We start from the raw sequence: 21088 nt of genomic DNA, 5'->3' as shown, positions 1-21088 counted from the left end.
TCACAGTCAAGAGATAGCCTAAGAGAATAAGCAAACAACAACAAAAATAACTTGATCGTAAAAAGCTAGTAGGTGGCGGGGAAGACCAAGACACAAACTCAGAAGAAGATAATGATAGGAAAAGAGCTACAACCAAAGCCTCAAAGAAAAATGCCAATGGGACCCAAGTCACTGTTTTAGTGTGACCAAGGGAAAGTTATTTTACCTCCCTGGGCCTCAGTTTCCTCATCTGCAAAATTTAGGAGTTGAACTAGATAATCTCTGTGGGCCCTTCCATCCCTAGATCTGTGGTCCTGTAATCACTTGTTAATCTCATCAGCTCCGGTGGTTTCAGTTACCACTTCTATGCAGATCACTCTCAGATCTACTAGTCTAACACTAATCTGTCTCCCAACATCTAGTTTCACATCCCCAGCTGCCTATAGATGGTGCAATGGTCTGGGGCTGAAGTCAGAAAGAACTGAGATCAAATCCAGCCTCAGATACTTGTTTGATGTGTGACCCTGGGCAAACTACTTAATATCTGTTTTCCTTAGTTTCCTCAAATGTAAAATGAGGCCAATAATCCCTACCTCCCAGGTTTGTCATAAGGATCAAATGTAATATTTGTAAAAAGTTTAGCACAGAGCCTGAAATATAGGTGCTTAGTAAATGCTTGTTCACTCTTACGCGCGCGCACACACACACACACACACACACACACGCACACACACACACACGCGCGCGCACATGCGCGCGCACACGCTCCCCCACCTACCTTCTTCCGATCTCCAATCTCATATCTACCTTCACCTGCCTGTCAGACATCTTGAACTGGATGTCCTGTTGACATCTTAAACTCGACATATCCCAAACTGAACTCATTATATTTCCCTCTAAGGCCTTCCCTTTTTCTAACTTCCCTATTACTGTTGAAGGTAGCATTATCCTCTCAGTTACTCAGGCTTGCAGCTTAGGTGTTATGCTCAACTCCTCACCCTCTCCTCCCTCCACATATTCAGTCAGTTATAAAATCCTGTCATTTCTACGTTAATGACATCTCTTGTATAAGCCCTTCTTTGACATAGCAGCTACTCCGGTACAGACCCCCATCATCTCATGCCTGGACCTTTGTACTAGGCTGGTCTCTTCCCACTGCAATTCAACTGTCAAATTGATCTTCCTAAAGTGCGGGTCTGACCACATCATTCCCCCATTCAATAAACTCCATTGCCTTCCTATTACTTCCAGGATCAAATCTAAAATGTAATGTTTGGCTTTTCAAGTATTTAATAATTTGGTCCCTTCCTGTCTTTCCAATATTCTTCTTATACCTTACCCTTCTTCACATACTCTGTGATCTAGTGACATTTGTTTCCCTGCTTCTTCTCATATTACACTCCATCTTCCAACTCTGAGCATTTTCTCCGGCTGTTCCCCATGCCTGTAATGTTCTCCTTCGAGCTTCCCTGGTTTCTTCCAAGTCTCAGCTAAAGTCCTACCTTCTGCAAAAAGTCTTTCCACACTTCCTTAATCTTAGTGCCTTCCTTCTGAGACTACCCTCAATTTATTATATATAATGTATGTGTATACGTATATCTTGTTTGTATATAATTGTTTGCATGTTATTTAACTCCATAGACTGTGAGCTCCTTGAGAGCTGGAACTGTTTGTTTCCCCAGTGCTTAGCACAGCATCTGGGATATAGTAGACTTTTTTCTTTTCGGCAAGGCAATTGGGGTTAAGTGACTTGCCCAGAGTCACACAGCTAGTAAGTGTTATGTGTCTGAAACCTGATTTGAACTCAGAGGTCCTCCTGACTTCAGGGCTGGTGCTCTATTCACTGTGCCACCTAGCTGCCCTCTAGTAGACTTTTTATAAATGCTTGTTGACTTGCCCTTGAGGGATCAGAAAAAGCATCATGGAATAGGTATAATACTAAATGAAGGACGAGAGTGGAAAATGTTGGAAATTTTGGCTTAAGATTTAGAAACAAAAGAGGGTCAAGGGGCCACAGACTACAAAGAAGCCTCATGAAAAAATATTAGGAATACTCTTGTCAAGAAGAGAGTTGGTAAGTACTGAAAGACATCCCAGAAAATGAAATTGACTATATCTTAATGGAGTGGAAATAACTGGTTACTGATATAGGAGTTATTTCTAAATCAAATGTGTCTGTGTAGTCAGACCATTGATTCATTACAACAGAGCTCTTCAAGGTAAGCACTAAATTAGAAGGATAAAGCTGAGAAGACACTGCATGTATTTACAACAGCCTCTTGGTGATTAAAATGGAAAGTGCAACAAGGAAAAGGCTAACATGGACAATCCCAATTTTCTATGGAAATTAATGAAGGTAAAACTATTATAATAATAAGGCCAACAGAGTACAGAAGCTGACTCAGCCAGCAAATGTTTCCCAAATTGGAGGGAGAAATAAGTTTTTGGAAAGCTTGACATAAGACCTAGTTAAACTAGGTCACTGCAAGAACATTTAATGATGGAACTGGAAGAAGGACAGCAAGCAGATAAAAAATGAAATAGTTATGTCAGCATTTCTATAATAAATTATTTTCTGAGATGGTGGAACCAATCCATCATCTCAGTCCCTGATGTGTTAAATGTGGAAGTAGAAGAAGTTGTATAGAAGATGAAGATAGGTCAGATAGCTGACCCTGAACTAGAGAAAATACATTCTGGTGGTGGCACAATTTTGGGGGTTTTGAGAGGTCAATTCTTTTTTGTTTTGTTTTTTTCATCTTCCATCTATTTTTATTTTTCAATTATCAAGTAATAATTTTTCTACCTCCTACCTGCTCCCATAGGGAAAAAAAAAGAAAACAAACCCCTTGTAACAAATATGTATAGTCAGGAAAAACAAACCCCCAAATTGTCCATGTTAAAAAAATGTCTCATTTTGAGTATTTAACCCATCAGGAGGTGGATAGCATTCTTCATTCTTGGTCCTATGACATCATCGTAGATCATTTTTAGTTCAAAAAGTCTTTCAGAATTGTTTGTTTTTATAGTGTTGTTACTATAAAAATTATTCTGGTTCTGTTCGCTTTACTCTGCATGAGCTAGTCAATAAACATTTTAAGTATTTACTATGTGCCAAGCACTGTGTTAAATTCATGCAAGTCTTTCTAGGTTTCTCTGAGACTCCTCTTTTCATTATTTCTTATAGCACAATTGTATGCCATTACATTCATATACCATAATTCATTCCGTAGCAGATGGGTACCTCATTAGTGTCCAGTTATTTGCCATTACAAAAAAAGATGCTATAAATGTAATACTTTAATAAATAAATATAAAATAATACCATAAATGTATAAATTATAAAATAAATTTATAAGTAAATATAAATATTTTGTGCTTATAATATTTTTTGGACCTCTTTAGAGCTATTGGTCTACTAATGGTATCACTGGTTCAAAGAGTATTCATAGTTTGGTGACTTTTGTGGCATGGTTCCAGATTGTTTCACCAATAATGGACTGTTGCTCCCTATTGTCCCCAAACCTTTCAACATTTGTCATTTTCCATTTTAGTCAATTTTATCAATCTGATGGGTATGAGGTAGAACTTCTGAGCTGCTCTAATTTGCATTTCTCTATATAATGATTTGATACATTTTTTCACATAGCAATGGAAAGCTTAGATTTCTTTCCCTGAGAACTTTCTTTTCATATCTCTTGAACATTTCTCAATTGGGGAATGTCTCTTATTCTTATAAATTTGAATTAATTCCCAATATATCTTGGAAATGACTTTTACCAGAGAAACATCCTGCAAAGATTTTTCCCTCAGTTAACTATCCCTTTTAATCCTAGCAGCATTGGATTTGTTTGTGCAAAAACTTTTAAATTTTCTGTAGTCAAAACTGTCCAATTTATCTTTTGTGATCCTTTCTGTTCCTTGTTGTTGGTTATAACCATCTTCTCTAGCTATATATCCAAAAGGTAATTTCTTCCTTGTTCCCCTAATTTGTTTACAATATAACCTTTCATATCTAGGTCATGTATCTATTTGGAGTATCTAGATTTTTTGCTCGGCTGCTGTCCAATTTGTCAAATAATGAGTCTGTACTCCATTATCTAGGGTCTCTGGTTTTATCATAGGGAATCAATTCTTAAGATATCTGAAAGAAGAAAAAGAAACTGAATAACCACGTGATTTATTTAAAATCACAGATTTTTTTAATGATTACTATGGAAGAAAGGCAATGGAGAGGACATTAATAGTTACAGACCCTATGCCTTACTCTCTCATCTTTGTACAAAGTTTATAGGAATGATCCATTGATGAATTAAAGTTTATAGGACATTGATAAACTATGAAAAGGGAACAGGCAAGCCGTCAAAATCATATTCTAAAATAGATTACATCTTCATAGTCACACAATTGATGGAAAGATTCAGAGAATACAAGGTCCCAATATGTTTATTTTTAGACAATTATAATTTTTTTAATTTAGTAAAGCAAAACACAGTCTTAAAGACTTTAACAGAGAGTTTCTCAAGCGTGTGCTAAGTTTGTACAACATTAATCAATAAATGCAACAACAGAGATAACTTTGTTTAGTAATAGTCTATCAATTTTAAAAATTCTATTGAATAATTCTGTCTTGATGTAGTAAACAGAATGTTAAGAGTTGTCACAGGCCATCAAGGTCATCATAATCCTAAACAAACTCTAACTATATCTGACAATTGCTCACTTAGTCTTTGGAGTCTTGAAGACTCTTATAATCTGCTGACAGGTGACAAAGAGCTGGAGGGGTTGACAAAGAACTGATGTGGATGCTGCTGGGATCAGAACAAGCAATGTATTTATTAGCCTTATAGGTTTGAGGATCATGTGACTTCTTGTGTCCTCAGTGCCCTTACATAGGGGATGACTAGGTACATAGCAGACATACCTGAAAGGAGAGCCCCAGGTATTGTGCTCAGGGCTTATATGTGGTTTCAGTTACTGGATGTAGATTCAGCCTCAGCCCACCAGTCAGGTAGCAAGAGAAACAAAATAGGTTTATGGAACCAAGCATGGGGATGTGGTTTTGGAACAAGCATGTTTGGGTAAGAGCACATTCAGGAAAAGGCATTGGGTGATATTTTATGCTAAGCCTTGTATGCCTTGCACAAGAGTTGTTTCAGGGCACTCAGAGGTCAAAAATGGATGGTGCTATACAGGGTGACTCTTGTTTGGGCAAGTTAGCCCAGCCTTTACACTTGCCAGAGCAGCCTATTCCACTTTTAGATAGCTCTAATTGCTGCACAGCCTCCCAAAAAACTTGCAAATGATCATCCTGCAGAGTATCTTTTCTAAAAAGAATTAAGCACACTTGCCCTGAGAATAGATACAACTGATAATACTTATCACTTTCTGTTTTTGTATCATTTTCCAAATGAAAGATGTATGCTTTAACTTTAATAATTTGGTACCAGTGTGGTTCATGGTATGTAGCCTGAGGGTTTGTTTGGGTTTTATTTTGGGGGGCCATTTTGTACTGCCTTCATTTATGAATATACTTGAGCTTTTCCAAAACTTCCAGAAAATGGTTGGAGGTAAAAGATCAGTAAGGATCAAGAAGGCTATGAAATATATGTTATGTTTCCCAGAGTCCTTGAGTTGCCATTTTCTTTGCCCTTGAAGACATTTCCTGCCCCAAGTTTTTCAGTTTGGGAGCAAAAATGAAAATCCTGTCCAAACTCCATTTTGAGTTTTCCTTTTAAGCATATGAACTAGAAGAAGGGAATGGCACTTTGAGTCCCAGTGCTGTAGGTGAGGCTGAGTAGCTAGAAAAGTGAGAACTGAGATTTTAGATTGCTCCTGGAGTTTTCTGGTGCCCTAGCAAAGAACAGGGTTAACAATGAAGTGATAAAAGGGGAGCACAGTGGAAGAAGATTTAGGACTGAGAGGGTGAGAGAATTTTCCTAAAGAAATTGAGCAGAGGTAACTCTAGATATGCTCTCTATCTGTTCCCTCAGAGCATTTACTGAAGAAATTTCTGTGAGTCCCTTCCTTTTTACTAATTAGGAAAAGGTTTGGGGTAAAAAGGGAATTTGATCCAAGCTGCTGCAGTGAATTCTGTAAGTTGGAATTTGAAATCCTCCTCCAGTTTTGTTTGGTGTTTGTACAATACCTGATTATTTCCATAATTCACGTAACAATTAAAAAAAAGAAAAAAATACACGAATGTGGGTGTCTTGAATAAAGAAGAAGAAATCAAACATAGGTTGGGGGCTTGAAGAGCAGATATGAGAGGGAATTCTTATTTTTTGGTATTTTGAAGGGCATATTACAAATCATAACTTATCTAGCTTTCCATAAAACCAAGGGACCAATTAGAATTTACTGTGTGTTTGGCAGAGAGTGATGGCTGGTGGAAGGGGGAGTAGATAAATTACGTATTTTCCATACTTCATCAGGTGGTAAAGGAGTATACTATACTTTCTCCTCTGCTGGTTAATTAGTTAATTGTGGGAGTATCCTCCTGCTTTCTGTAAATAAGAAAAAACAGAGGGAATGAGCTGGTTCAGATAGGCATATATTAGCTGTTCCAGCACCACTATGTGGAATTTGAATACTTACCATACACCATTTATTACATATCCATCTGTATTCATTGTGGTTGTCATTTTGTATATTCTTTTGGCTCTGCTTTCTTTAATTGTATTATATTATACCACTCTTCCTTGTTTCTGTGAATTACTTATATTCATCATTCCATATGGTGCTATAATAATTAATTACATTTATGTGCTACAATTTGTTTAAACATTTTCCACTCATCTGGCACATAATTTACTTATAGCTTTTTGTTATTACTAGTAGTATGACTATCAATATTTTTGAAATTAAAATTCTTTTTCTTGCTGTCAATAATCTTTGTAGTATAAATTCAGTAGTGGGATCATTGGATTAAAAGGTACGAGCAATTTAGTAAATTTTCTTGTCTGTCTTCCCATAGGCCTCCAAAATTTAATATTTTCGTCCTTTAATATTTTTGTCAGTTTGATAAATATAAGGTAATATATCTCAGGGTTTTTTATTTGCATTTATCTGACTTTATTAGTGATTTTGCTTCTAAAAATGTATTGGGGATTTTGAATAATTTTAGATAATTATTAATAGTTTTAATTTTAAAATAATCCTTATTGTTTACCTGCTTATATGTTGGGGAATTTTTCTTCATCATATAATATGTTTTTTCCATGTAGATTTTGGATGTCAAATTATTGGCAGAAATATTTAGTAGAATAGTCAAATTAAAATTTATTGATGTTCTAAAAACACTGGGTTAGAATATAAACTTATTTTAAAAATCTTACAAAGAATGATAATGAATAATTGATTATAAGCAGTGTTATCTTATGTAGCAGAGAAAAGCAATGAAAGATTAAAGCAGTTTAAAGAAAGGTTGGAAATACAGTCAACTAAGCGAAGACATCCTTAGGGAATTTATGATGAAAATGGAAGGAGCACAACAAACATAAGAAAAATGCAAAGATTTGTTAAAAAAAAACATTATGACAAACTTTTTTTCCTTCAAAGACAATAGAACCACCATACTTGGAATATAACATCATAATTCCAGGTGTGGGAGGTCAAAATATCACAAAAGGGAGCAAAGATGGGAAAAGCAGCCAGTTTGTTCCAAGTGTATATAGAAAAGATTTAAGGTGGAAGTGATATAATTATGTGGGCATTGAAGGAATGATTTATCAGATATCCAAAGGAGGAAAAGATGCAAAAGATGTGGAGAAATACTAGACCTTATTAATGTTGAGAAAAAGCAACTGAGAGAACAACCCAGTTCTCAGGATGCCTATTCTTCATTTCTGCAGAATCTTTTTGAGTCATTTCTAAATGCATAAAGAGCATTCTTGATTAAGGTATTATAGGCTTTCTCAAATGATATTCAACAATGAACCACATTTTCATGATTAACTGAAAGATGTAGAGAATAAAAGATCCCATCATTCTTATTGTTTGCTAATTATGAAAAAGTACACGATTTGGTGAAACAAATCACAGTATTATAGACTATCTTACAAGATGTCTCCCATTCGTACATCAAAATCATTCAAGGTTCCATAGAAGATATGACAATAGAAATAACTGTGTTCAGTGACCTCTAATTACAAAAATAAAGTGAGACGTAAAATTAGAAGATGTATGGTCCCTAAATGTGTTTAACACTATGAAACAGGAGATCAGCAAGTTGAAGAGAGATTCCCCTAAGGTCCTCCAAGTGCTTCTGTTTGGCATGACATTGTACTAATTGCATTAAGATCCAGCCCTTTGCAGAACTTCCTGGAAAAGATTTCTCAGAAGAGTTTGGGCAGACTATCCATAGAGGAAACACTAAGTGGATGAAGAATATCTCTCAAAAAAAAAAAAAAGAATGTCTATCGTTTAGATGACAACATGCATTTGGATGGAAAACCTGTATAAGTTCTCCATCAATACGTATACCTGGGACAGATACTCCCAGGTGAACAATGATATATTCTCAAAATTAAGCAAGAAAAGAATGTGCTCGATTGCCTTTAGCAAATTGTAAAGCTTCTTTAATAACTCCAAGCTTCCCATGAAAGTAAAGGCCTATCTTCTTAATTCCAGTATCCTACTATTATCGCTACCTGGCAGTGAGATATAGAATACAATTATTTTGAAGAGTTAAGGATGAATATCACACATGGGAAATGGAGAGATACACTATGGGTATGAGCAGACTACAACATATAACCAATGAGGAACTCCAAAGGAGAAGAGTAATAGATGTCATGAAGAAATTACATGATAGGAAGAGAAACCGGGCTGGTCATGTAATGAAAGTGAAGCATGACAGGTAGTTAGCCAGAAAGCAAAAATGGTAGCCTTGCAGTGTCAGGAGTGAGTGAATAAAGCTGTCTCATAGCATGTGGTTTAGGTGGCATGTGGAAAAAGTTGGACAACATAGATAAGCATGGATGGGTTGTAATCTTTTTTATTAGAGGGAACTTTCAAACTGTGAAATCACAGATCACTTGACTATTTGGGAGTTTAATGATTTTTTTCCAACCACATCTTTTATTCTTCCAGTTGCATTTGTACAAAAGCTGTTAAATTTTATATAATTGAAACTACCTATTTTTCTTTTTATAATATGTGCAATATTGTATGTAAACCATATTTTTTGAAGCTTTTCTCTGAAAGCTAGTGTGGCTAGCCATGGAATCAAGAAGACTTGGGCTCAAGTGCTGCCTCCAGTACATATTGGTCCTGTAGTCATGGACAAGTCACTTAACTTTTCAGTGCCTCAGGCAAATCTGTAAGACCTTTAAGTTATGGATAAATTGCTGATTTGCGTTAGTAGAGGGAGGGAGTTTCCACACTGGGGGTTCTCCTATCCATAAAAGTCACAGGCCTGGACCAAAATAAAATTTGTGTTGGTGATAAATTCATTCTTTATTCACTGTTCTCTATTTTTTAATGACACAACATCTTTATCTAGAGAGTTTATTCCTTGGGAATTTATTGTGAGATGAGGGGTAACTTGCACAGAGTTTTGCTCTAATGTCTCTTCATGGTATTCTAATGACATTGCAAAGCTTTTTTACTTACCCCAAGCACCACGTGGAAGTACAGGCACATTTTTCAATACTAGCTTTTCAGTCAGTGTTGCTATTTCAGAAAGAGGGCAATGGAGAAGTGTGTGGTGGGTATGTTCATGGTAAATAATATAGTAAAGACCTCTGAAAAAGAATGGTAATAAAGGTTGTCATTATGAATTTGTATGATAGGAAGATGATAGGCTGGTCATGTATCAAGAACCAGGGGTTGACTTGCTGGTCTGTACCCCAAAGAGATCATAAAAATGGGAAAAGGACCCAAATGTACAAAACTATTTATAACAGCTCTTTTTGGGGTGGCAGAGAATTGGAAATTGAGAGGATGCCCATCAATTGGGGAATGGCTGAATAAGTTGTGGTATGTGGAATACTATTGTTCCATAAGAAATGATGAGTAGGCAGACTTCAGAAAAACCTGGAAAGACTATTTCCATTTTTATGGATGAGGAAACCGGGGAACAGAGGGGTTGAGTGATTTGCTCAGGTTCACAACTAGAAGATGTTTGAACATAGGTCTTCTTGACTCCCAAATTCAGTTCTCTATCCACTGTTATCATGTGATATCTGTCAAGGAGACTCTGGCTTTACTGTTACGGAGGGATCTCTGAACCTTATGGAATATTGTTCCCTGTGATTTTCCTTAAGGATTTTCTCCCCCTCTCTAACAAAGATAGCTCTTATTTTAGTTCCTTGAAGGCAAGGAGCGCTCACTGTCTATTTGCCCCTTCTTTACACCATATTATTGGCCCACACTTTTCCTGGTCACTAAAAATGGATATTTGGTGAAGAGTAAAGAGCATTGTAGGACCTGGGTTCAAATAGGGGGTCTGTCGTTTATTTGCATGTTCTTAGCCAAATCACTTAGCCTCAGTTTCTTTATCTGTAAAATGAAGGGGTTGACTTAGATGGCCTCTGAGGACCTTTTTATCCCATTCTAGAATTCTATATTTCTCACACAATTTCTTGAACCTACATCATTATTGGCTTAATATTACAACCTACTTGTACTCAGTATATGTACCCTTTGGTTAACTTGAAATTTTAATTCCTCAGAGACCAGGATGTTATAAGAGTCCATTAACATTGCTGGGAAAACATTTCTATTGAAAATATTGGTCTTTACATTGGAGTTCTGCTTGGGATCATTATAAGAAGTGCTTGGTTTCTAAAATGCAAGCCACTTCTCTTTTTTTCCAATCTATTCTGACTTCAAGTTATTGTCCATAGTATATAATAAAATCTTGCTTAATTGGATTATGGTTCTCAAAACATATTTTCTGACTTTCTATTTTATTTTTCTTTATATCATTGACCTTCCCATTTTTATCGTTCAAATCTACCTTTTTAAAGACTCATTTCTCTCCTTTATTCTCTAGTTCACCTGCCTTGAAGTCATAGGAAAAGTAACTGAAAGGGACTGACCTGAGAAATAATTTTGTCCCACCCCTTCATTTTACTACAAACGAAGATAATGAGGCACAGAGAGATTTAGTAACTTGCCAGATTCATACAGATAGTAAGTAGCAGAGCTGAGGTGAACCTAAAATTGCTGACTCCATATTTTGTCCTCTTTACAATTCAGTGAGCTGCCTCTGTATTATTCTTATGCAGTTTTATTTTATAGAGTTGTTGATAAATTACTTCAGGTCCCTTAATTCTTAAAATATTTAAAGAAATAGGACAGTTTGGTTGGATGATAGTGATTTGAGTTTCTATCACTTCTTTTTAAGGTCTGAGGAAGAGTCTATAGCCACTCATTCTTGTACCTTTAACTGTCCTTTTTTTTCTTGGCAACTTGTAATATTCTTTACTTCCATAGAACTATCTACCTTTAAAGTTTAAAATCTTGATAAATAGCTACCTGTGTGATTTTCTTTGAATTTTTTGCCAGTTGCTCCTATTTTGTAACTATTGCCTTTAGGCTTTACCTGTTTGATCTTCATTTGGTATTATAAATATTTATTTATCTGGCCTGGGTGGTTTATTTCAAATTTGCTTATTATTCTAAAATCTTAACAGGGTTTTTAAAGTGATTGTTTTGCTTTGCTTCAGATATTACCATTTGTTTTAGAAATAAATTTAGCTATGGAAAGAGTTGTCCTTCATTGTTTCTCAATTAAATTAAAAATAAGTACATAAGACACTGTGTTAGACTCAGAAAATTTTGAAATGACAATCTCTCTTCTCGAGCTTAAATTCTATTGGGGGAAATAATAGAAATATGCATTCTGTAAAGCATATAAAGCAGAATATGATGGGGTAAAGGAGAGATATAGTTGAGAAAGTGAGGTAGGACAATTTGAAGAGAAAAAGACCATAATCACCTTGAAGAGGTCTCTGAGCTTCAGAAAATAAGGATTCTTCTGAAAGACAGATGAGGAGTGAGTGAATTCACATTAGAGGCAGCTGGACAGTGCAGTAGATAAAGGGCCAGGCATCTATCTACCCAGATGGTAAACATCTACCAGCACACCCCAATTTATGAGGTTTTTATTTTATCCTTTTATTATTATTCAATTGAGAGAAAGAAAGGGGAAATGGGAGTAACATATAGTAAATGTATAATAAATAAATAAAATGAAAAATAAATTAGCTAAAAATAACAAAAATAGCCCAAGCGGCTCAGTTTTATAGAATTATTCATAATAAAACAAATTATAGAAAGCGTCCCAAGACCAAGACTAAAACTTACCAGTATAGATTGTGAGCACAGGCTCACAATCAACTGATTTTGCTTCACACATTACTAAGTATGTTAAATTATTCTAGATCAATTAAAAAAACTTTTCATTCGTATTATCTATTCTAACCAATCTGAAATGGCCTCTGCATTGGTTGATACTTTGTACATGACTAGCCCAAAAAAATCAAAGAGGAAATGTTTGTTGTATTTGTTTGTCTACCATCACAACTTTCTTATTTGTAGAAAACCTTGAAGTTGAGGGCACTTTCCTCCTCTATGTTTTAAAAATATATTAAGTACTTTATGCTTGAAAATTGTTAAGCTACCGATGAAAAAAATCAGTTAAAAATTCAATTGATTTTTTTAAAGCTGTTACCTTGCCAGTGTCATCATCACAATGATAAAATGTATTTTTGCTGAGTATCATGTGAAATATTGGATACATCTAGTTGTTTTGAAATTGGTTAAACATAACTTTTCAGTGTTTTCCCCATGTGTAAAAAGCATTTTAAAATAATTATGATAGTTCATTGCCAGTTTTGTATTGAGGCTTGTAAGCTGATACAAATACCCTGTGTCAGAGAATACTCAGAATTATTCATTGTGAGTACTGATATAATTCTCTTACTCAAATTTTACCAAAATAAAATAGAGGGAGGAAAGAGGAATGACTAATTAGGTACATGTTTTTAATATGTATCAGTGACTTCTCAGTTTTGTGGTATATTTATAGGCTTAGAAACAGCATGATTTAGTCAAAGTAGTGGTAAGTAGAGACTTAATTCTATTCCTCTTTGCCTACTTAGTAGACCTCTGAGTTGGAGCAGATCATTTTACCCTGTGACTTCAATTTCTACATCTGCAAAATGTCTATAATAGCTACCCTACCTATCACCTAGCACTTTTATGATAAAATATGATAAAAGTAAAAATATTTTGAAAGAAATGTTACATGCTGTATAAATATAAGGTATTGAGATTCCTTTCTAGAGTTTTCCATATTTTCAAGTGTTCTTGGTTTTATCTGTGACACAGGTGGCAGAAGCAACTGAGGAAACATCAGCTCTTCCGAATGGAGAACTTGGAGGAGGGGAACAGAATACTACAGAAGTAATAATTTTTTGTATCCTCTCTCCCAAACCTCAACTTGTTCAGAAACTCTTGTCCTCATCTTTCCATATATTCAGTTTAAAAATTTTCGATGGTTGTGATGTTTCTACCCAACCTGGTTTCTTGGATCATATCAGTTTTTCAAAGATTTATCTACTAGTCTTCAGGATTTCCTGTGCTGTCTTACGATAACCACCTTATTTAAACTCCTGGAAACTCTTTCTTATCCTTAACTTATCTTCTCTAACCTGCTTGATTTGATTAAAATAAGTACAGTAACTTAATGTAACAGCTAGTTTTCTATTTGGTAAAATTTTAGTGTTTCCACATTGCTATCTACAACTATCTGGGCTCTCCTCTACTCCCCCACCCCCATCCACATTCTTGTACCACATAGTCAGAAGGCCATGTGGTCCAGAACACCAAGGCATAGGCTTTCATGATCCCCTTTCATGAGCTGTGAAACCCTGAACAAGTTACTTATCCTCTTTTTTTTCTTTTTTTGGTGAGGCAGTCGGGGTTAAGTGACTTGCTTAGGGTCACACACCTAGTAATTGTCAAGTGTCTGAGTTCAGATTTGAAATCAGGTCCTCCTGACTCCAAGATCGGAGCTCTGTCCACTGCCCCTACTTAACCACTTACTGCTATAGGCACCTGTGTGTAAATTTCAGAGCAAATACCCACCTGCAATGGTAAAAGAATTTTCCTTATCAGGACTGCTTTCTGCCAATAAAATTGAAGGTCTGATAAGAAAAAAAAATACAGATGGTTTACTGGGACAGAGTACTATGCACTCTACTCTAGGCATAAGGATTAAGAAGAAAATATTTAATATTAGCCAGATAATCTTTTATCCCTGGAAACTATCATAGTTAATTACCAGTTCCCAAGATCTTCTCTGACTTAACATGCAAATGAATTTGACACAAAACAAAAGTAAGTAGAGGAGGCAAGACCCCTAGCCCACATTCCTGCCTTGGTTCCATATTTCTTTCAGCAGCAGAATCCCATAGCGTTGGTGGTATATTTTAGCCTGAAAAAAAAAAAAAACCTCTGCTCTCATCCTACACATGTAATAAGTAAGAACAGAACATTTCCCACCTTTTGCCCCACATAAGGGAAGGGTCATGCCACTATGTACAACATTTTGGTAGCTTAACTAAGCTTAACTATACTGTATGTTTCCTCTGTGTTCAGGGAACAGACAGTGCTGAAGTAAGTGGAAAAGATGAGGTGCCAAAAGAAGACAATGAAGATGCAGACAATCCTCCTGAATCAGAAGTAAAACAGGCAAGTGGTTTCCCTTTCCCTATTTTTAATTTTCATTTTAAAAATTCATGTTAATATGGGGACATCGAATATTTTTTAATCTTCAGGACCGTATTTTCTTGATACGGACTGAGAATTCTTTCAAATTTAGATGCTGCTAATTCAGAGGTTGTGATAAATTAGACACTCTAGGATTTCTGGGTTGATTAAGTAAATAATCCCAGTTGTGACTTGGAACCGAGGGTTGTATTTCATGGTGATATAAACCTTATTAGTTTGAATGTGAACCAGACCTTACTCCCAGCACCTCCCCCTTCCCCCTTTCTTCCATCAAATACATAAATATGCAGAGTTTGGTTTGCATAAAATTTGAACAATCTATGATTATGTTTTTAGTATCATAGGTGAAGAAGACATGATTAAAGTTAAGATTTTTGAAATTTTGACATATGTATACTTCAGTAGTTATTACAGTAGTAAAATAGTAGTTGTTGAGGTAAGTCTAGAAGTCTGTACATGCTTTATTTTTTTTTTTTTTTGGACTGGACCTCTAATTTCACTGGCATAGAGGAGTTTCAATGAGGTGATTCCTTCTACCAATATAGATTGTTACCTGCTCTGTAATTTTATAGTCCTGGGGGCCCTGAGAAGGTAAGTGAATTGTCTAGGGTCCCACAGCCTGTAAGTATCAGAAGCAAGGTCATTCTGATACAAGGCCAATGAATCAAGGTCATTCTGACTTCTAGGACAATTCTTAATACAACTTGTCATGGCTGTCTCCCTGAACATGCTTTGATATGGTAAATATATAGGTAAACACATTGAAAGAGTCATTTATTAAGAGACAGTTATGCAAATTTTAAACTTGTAGCTTCTGATGATGCTAAAATTACAAACAGTAGTGTGCAGAAGAAAAAATACCTCAGAATGCCATTACTGAGCAGAAAACATTATAAGGTTCTGAACATGGTAGAAAAAAGTGAGATTGATGAACTTATGTATTTCCCTCTGATTAGAGAGGGTAAAAGTTAGATAGTGGTGATATTCTCTCAAATCCTCTATTTAAGGAGGGCACCAATGGTGCAATCTCATCATTTTGTACACAGTTGCACTTTCTGTACTTCATTGGCTAGATGGCACAATGGATAGAACACTGCGCCTTGACCCAGGAAAACCTAAGTTCAAATCCAGATTCAAGGCAGTTACTAGCTGTATGATCCTGAACAAATCACTGAATTTCTCTTTGTCTCAATTTCCTCCACTGTAAAATGGAAATAATAATAACACCTACCTTGAAGATCTGTTGTGAAGATCAAATGAGATTATATTTTTCTAAATGTTTAACATATCTGAGAGAATGCATTGCATGTTTACTGGATATGTATTTATTCCTGTATGAAAGTGTATGCTTTCTCTTTAGGCTGAAAAGTGTATATACTGTATGTAACTACCTAATTAAAATGATTTTGTTTGACACGTTGTTTTGAATGGAAAATACTCCTTATCCAAACAAGTTGCAAAATATTAGACTATAATAACTGAAAAAGGACTGCACATAACTCTTCACCCCTTTTTGCCTTTGTGGACGTATTGGTATCAGGTTTATTTTTTACTTTGAGTATCTAATCTATCTAAAGTATCTAATGAAAAGATATTGTAGGTAATAGAAACAGTGGATTACATTTTGGGGGAGGGTTCTAATTAGAAGGGTAAGTATGTTTCTGAATACTTCATGACCAATCTACTACAATATTAGTATATAAAATGTTTGAGATAACTTGTTGTCCATTGTGATATGACACATCATTTTTTATTATTTGTTCCAAATGTTTTCATTTTTTTGTAAAGAATAAACAAGGAAATACTGGCCTAAAAAAAAAGAAAAAAAAAAGAAAAAAATGTTTAGCATAGTGCCTGGCAAGTAAATGCTTATTCCCTTCCCTCCCCCTCATTTTATCCTGCTCTCTTTTTTCTCTCAGAGTAACTACCCTAGCTTTCCACCCTCCCCTTGCTCCCCCTTTCATCTTCTTTACATGTCTTTAGCCATTAGACTGTGAGCTCCTTGAGAGCAGGGACTGTCTTGCCTTTCTTTCTTTGTATCTCCAAAGTGTAGTAGGTGCTTAATAAATGTTTATTGACTGACTGATTTGCAAAGTGTCTTGTCATTTAATCATAGAGAGAGTTGCGTAAAGCACTGTGAGGTTAAGCAACTTGTTTAAGGTCTTGCAGCCAGTATGTATTAGAAGTGGAACTTGAACTCAAACACTCCTGACTCTAAAACCTGCTCCCTAAATAAGAACTAGATTTAAATAGACCAGTCTCAAAAGGAAAAACCAGGAAGAACCTCCTTGCAAAAAGACACCAAAACTAGATGGATCCATAAGATAATTCTACTAAACTTTTAAAGAGCAAATTATTCCTATGTAGAAAAGTATAGATGGTTTCAAAACGTAACTACTATAGAAAATAAAAAACACCATAGTCAGTGGCCTCCATTTAAGACTTCAATATTACACGTCTTTATAGATGTCATTCCCACTCTCCCAAACCCCGCCCCAAACATAATTAATATCAAGAGCTCTCAGTTAACAGGCTATTCCTTTAATGACCACATATTCAAATAACTATTAATTCTTCACTGAGAATTACTCAAACTAAGAGTGTCAGTAACTATTTTAACAATAATACTAACAGCCAAGGCCTACCAGAAATTCCACAGCTAGGATTTCTGAATGATATTATTTATTAGTAAACACATTTGAATCTAATTAAGTATCTGATTAAAATTATAACACTCAGCTATGTCCTCAAGTATTAACCTTTTTTACATAAGAAAAGCTTCACATAGTATGGGGCATGGTTTATTCAAGCGTTTTCCTTTCCAGAGCAGCAAATATGAAACCAAGGAATGTAATTCAATATTTTCTTCTTATTATGAAAATTTAGAAATGCCTATGTGATATTCATAACTGAAACATAAAGATAATTTGATATAAGGAAGGTAGTCAGTTTTTAGGAGAGTTGATCTTTGACCAATCCCCTTCTCCCACCCCAGAAGTCCTATTACATTTGTAATTATGAGCATTAAGAGGCCCTTTCTCTAATGGAATTAAAGGGATCAGCTTTGTTGGACAGCAAAAATTGCATGAACTTTTGCAGGGTTTTAAATAGCTAAGACCTAAAGGCATTAGTTCAAGGCAGTGCAGGCTCAGGAGCTTTATGGAAGAGACCCCTGAAGATTTGAGACAGAGAATTTCTTGTGTCAAACAAAGTGTTAAGCAGTTACATAGTAACAGATAATCCATCAAGCAATTTAAGAGTTAATCAGTTTGAGAAAGTTTGATGCACAATTGAGGGGGCACAGATAAATACAGATAAAAAATCAGTAAATTGAGAGAGGAAGCAGCTTTTAGGAACAGGATCCATGGCAGCAGAGAAGAGAGTCATGGAGAGGAGCAAGATGTTGGGAAGAGAGCTAAGAAATCTGCCCAAGAAAGTTCAGCACAAGGACTCTATAAAGACAGAAAGAACTTCTACACCCTTCAGCACCAGGAGTTGTGAGTGCCCTTTCCTGTATGTATCTTCTCATGGATGTTTCATTATGATTATACTCTAAGTTTAAGACTGTTCTTCTGATAGGGGGAGTGTATATTTATGGGACAGTGTGTCCCAGGTTTATGGGGAGAAAATTTTGTTTTACTTTACCATCTGAATGAATGTATCAGTTAAGAGCTAATTATGAATCCTAGCTGAGAAATGAGAAGCACACTAGTGGTGGCTTATGAGCAATTCTTTTGGAAGAGCAACTCAATAAACTGCTCCTAGAACCTTAGAGTAGTAGAAGCTTCCCTCTGGATACCCAGCCTATGAGTGTTAGTGTGAGTTGGAGAGAGTAGTTCAGAAGGAGCATTACATAATAGATTTTCTTTATAAGAGAAAAATTCAAGTCTACATGATTATCTTAAATGAAGAGGAAAACCTTTTATAAAATACAGCTTGAAAAGTCCATGTGAGGAATGAATCAGATGTTCACATTTTGAGTGTGATCAAAAGAGCTAAGATCATTGCCAGTCGCCCATTACACTAATCCATACAAAATATTTAAATAAAAGGTAGTTCAAGAGCTAGGACACTAGCAAATTGGAGGATCAAGAAAGGCTTCACGTAGAAGTTGATGCTTAGGCTGTTTCTTGAAAGAAGACAGGGATTCTTTGAAGCAGAGGTAAGGAAGGACTACAACCCAGGTATGGGAAATGACCAGCGAAAAGGCATGGAGATGGGAAATTGACTGCTATGGATGAAGAATAGAGAGAAGATCAATTTTGCTGGATCTCAGAATGCAGATGTGAGAGTTATGCTGGAAAGATGACTGTAGGGCCACGTTATGAAGGGCTTTAACTGCTAAACATAGCTGTTTTTATTTTATCTTAAAGGCAATAAGGAGCCAGTTGGAGAATGACATGGTCAGATTTGCACATAAGGAAAAAAAATTTTGGACTGAATTGTGAAAAGATTTGAGGCAGGGAGACCAAGCAGGACACTTACGGTAATCCAGACAAAAGGTGATTAAATCTTGCACTAAGGTGGTAGCTGTGAGGAGTTAGATGTGATAGATGTTGTAGAGGTAGAAATTGCAAGATCTGGCAACCAACTGGATGTGTGGAATGAGGGAGAGTAAGGAGTCACAGATAATGCACAGTTTATGGACCTGGGAGAGTAGAAGAATAGTAATGCCTTCTACCAAAATAGTGACGTGTAGAAGAGGGGAGGAATTCTGGGGAAGGATAATGAGTTCACTTTTGTACATGTTATTTGAAATGTCTTTGGGACATCAAGTTTGAAATGTGTAGGAGGCAATTGATGAAGGAGAAGGGGCAGTCAGAAAGGGGGAGGGAAAACTCAGAAAGACTAGTGTCATAAACACATAGAGAAGAGAGAGTATCCAAGAAAGAGAGTGATCAACATGTCACGAACGATGAAGACAGAGAAAAGACCATCCAATTTGTCAGTTGATTGTTGGTAGCTTTGACAAGAGCAATTGATAGCTTAGAAGCTAGTACATATTAGAATGCCAGAAACCTTCAATGGCTCCTCATGGCCTACCAAAAAATATATATGCTCCATAGCCTGTCATTTACAGCCCTCCACAGTTTTCCATCAACCTACTTTTCCTTTCTTATTTCATTGTGCTTATTTTAGTCCATCCCATGTTCAGATAAACTGGACTATCCACTGTTCTCCTCTCCTATTTACTTCTGATTTTTTGTTGTTCAGTCATTTTTAGCCATGACACATACATGTTTGACTCTTAGATACTGAAGTGGTTTGCCATTTCCTTCTTCAGCTCATTTTAGAGATGAGGAGCTGAGGCAAACAGGGTGAAGTGACTTGCCCCAGGTCACACAGCTAGTAAATGTCTAAGGCCAGATTTGAACTCAGGAAGATGAGTCTTCCTGATGTCAGGCCTGGCACTCTATCGGCTGTGCCATCTAGCTGCTCATATGTAGTTTATTTGTACATATATGTTTGCTTGTTGTCTTCCCCATTAGATTATAAGTTCCTTGAAGTCACGGGTTGTCTTTTGATTCTTTGTCCCCCTAGCCCTTAGCACAGTACCTGGCACATAATAGATACTTAGTAAATGTTTATTGACTGACTAACTTCTATTTCATCTTGACCTCTCCTTCCTCTGTGCCTTTGCTCATGTTATCATTATTCTTGGATCAGACTCCATTCTTCTTTTCTTTCTAAGCTCACTCTGGTTTCCATGTCCTCTGTGAAGTCTTACTCTGGTATATTATTTATAATTTTATATTATCTTTTTATTCCTTATAAACAGAAAAACCCATTTTAATGGTCTATGTGGCTGGCAGTAAAAAGGAAAAGAGGAAATGAATCCTAGATTCAAATCCAATTTCCATGCCAGTGGCAGAAGAAATGAGAAAGATAATTAGGGATTTGGGGCAAGGCAGATCTCTGATTCTAAAGTGCTAAATAGATAGGGCCAAAAAAAGTCACAAGTCTGTATGTATCAAACCAAATGAAGGGATAGAAATAAGTAAAGGAAAAATTTATGGAGTCAAAAGCAAATGTTTGAAAAGGCGCTGTCATCCCCAGGGAGCTGATGTAGTTTGGCAATGTATTAAAGTAGTATGAGTTAGGATCATGAGAAATTTTAAGGAGTGGAGAGGGAAAATTGAAAGAGTTTGTATCAACTTGTCTTATTCTCAGTGAAGTAAGAGAATGGGTGAGAAATTAGAAAAAAATAAGAATAGGTTTAGTGGAAGAAGTGAGTGGATAGAAGGGTGTAGATAGAGTGCAGAATTTTGAAATCCTAGCTGAGTCTTAGAACTGGTACAGTTCAGTAAAATGGTAAAGGCTATGTTGGTTGTTGCTGAAGTAGGGCAGAGAAGTTGGTATTTGG

General features: G+C 35.9%; 1 protein-coding gene across 1 annotated transcript in view; it reads left to right on the top strand.

Annotated features, from left to right (window-relative positions):
* SH3BGR (SH3 domain binding glutamate rich protein) overlaps positions 1 to 21088 on the top strand; it is a 92647-nt gene that overhangs the window by 60230 nt on the left and 11329 nt on the right. Inside the window, 2 exon segments of the mRNA XM_027843611.1 lie at positions 13321 to 13395; positions 14593 to 14685. Coding sequence (XP_027699412.1) covers positions 13321 to 13395; positions 14593 to 14685 — 168 coding nt within the window.

This window comes from Vombatus ursinus, unplaced genomic scaffold (genome assembly GCF_900497805.2).
Source record: "Vombatus ursinus unplaced genomic scaffold, bare-nosed wombat genome assembly UNPS02014924.1, whole genome shotgun sequence".
Lineage (NCBI taxonomy): Eukaryota > Metazoa > Chordata > Mammalia > Diprotodontia > Vombatidae > Vombatus > Vombatus ursinus.
This window is presented reverse-complemented; position numbering and strand designations above follow the sequence as displayed.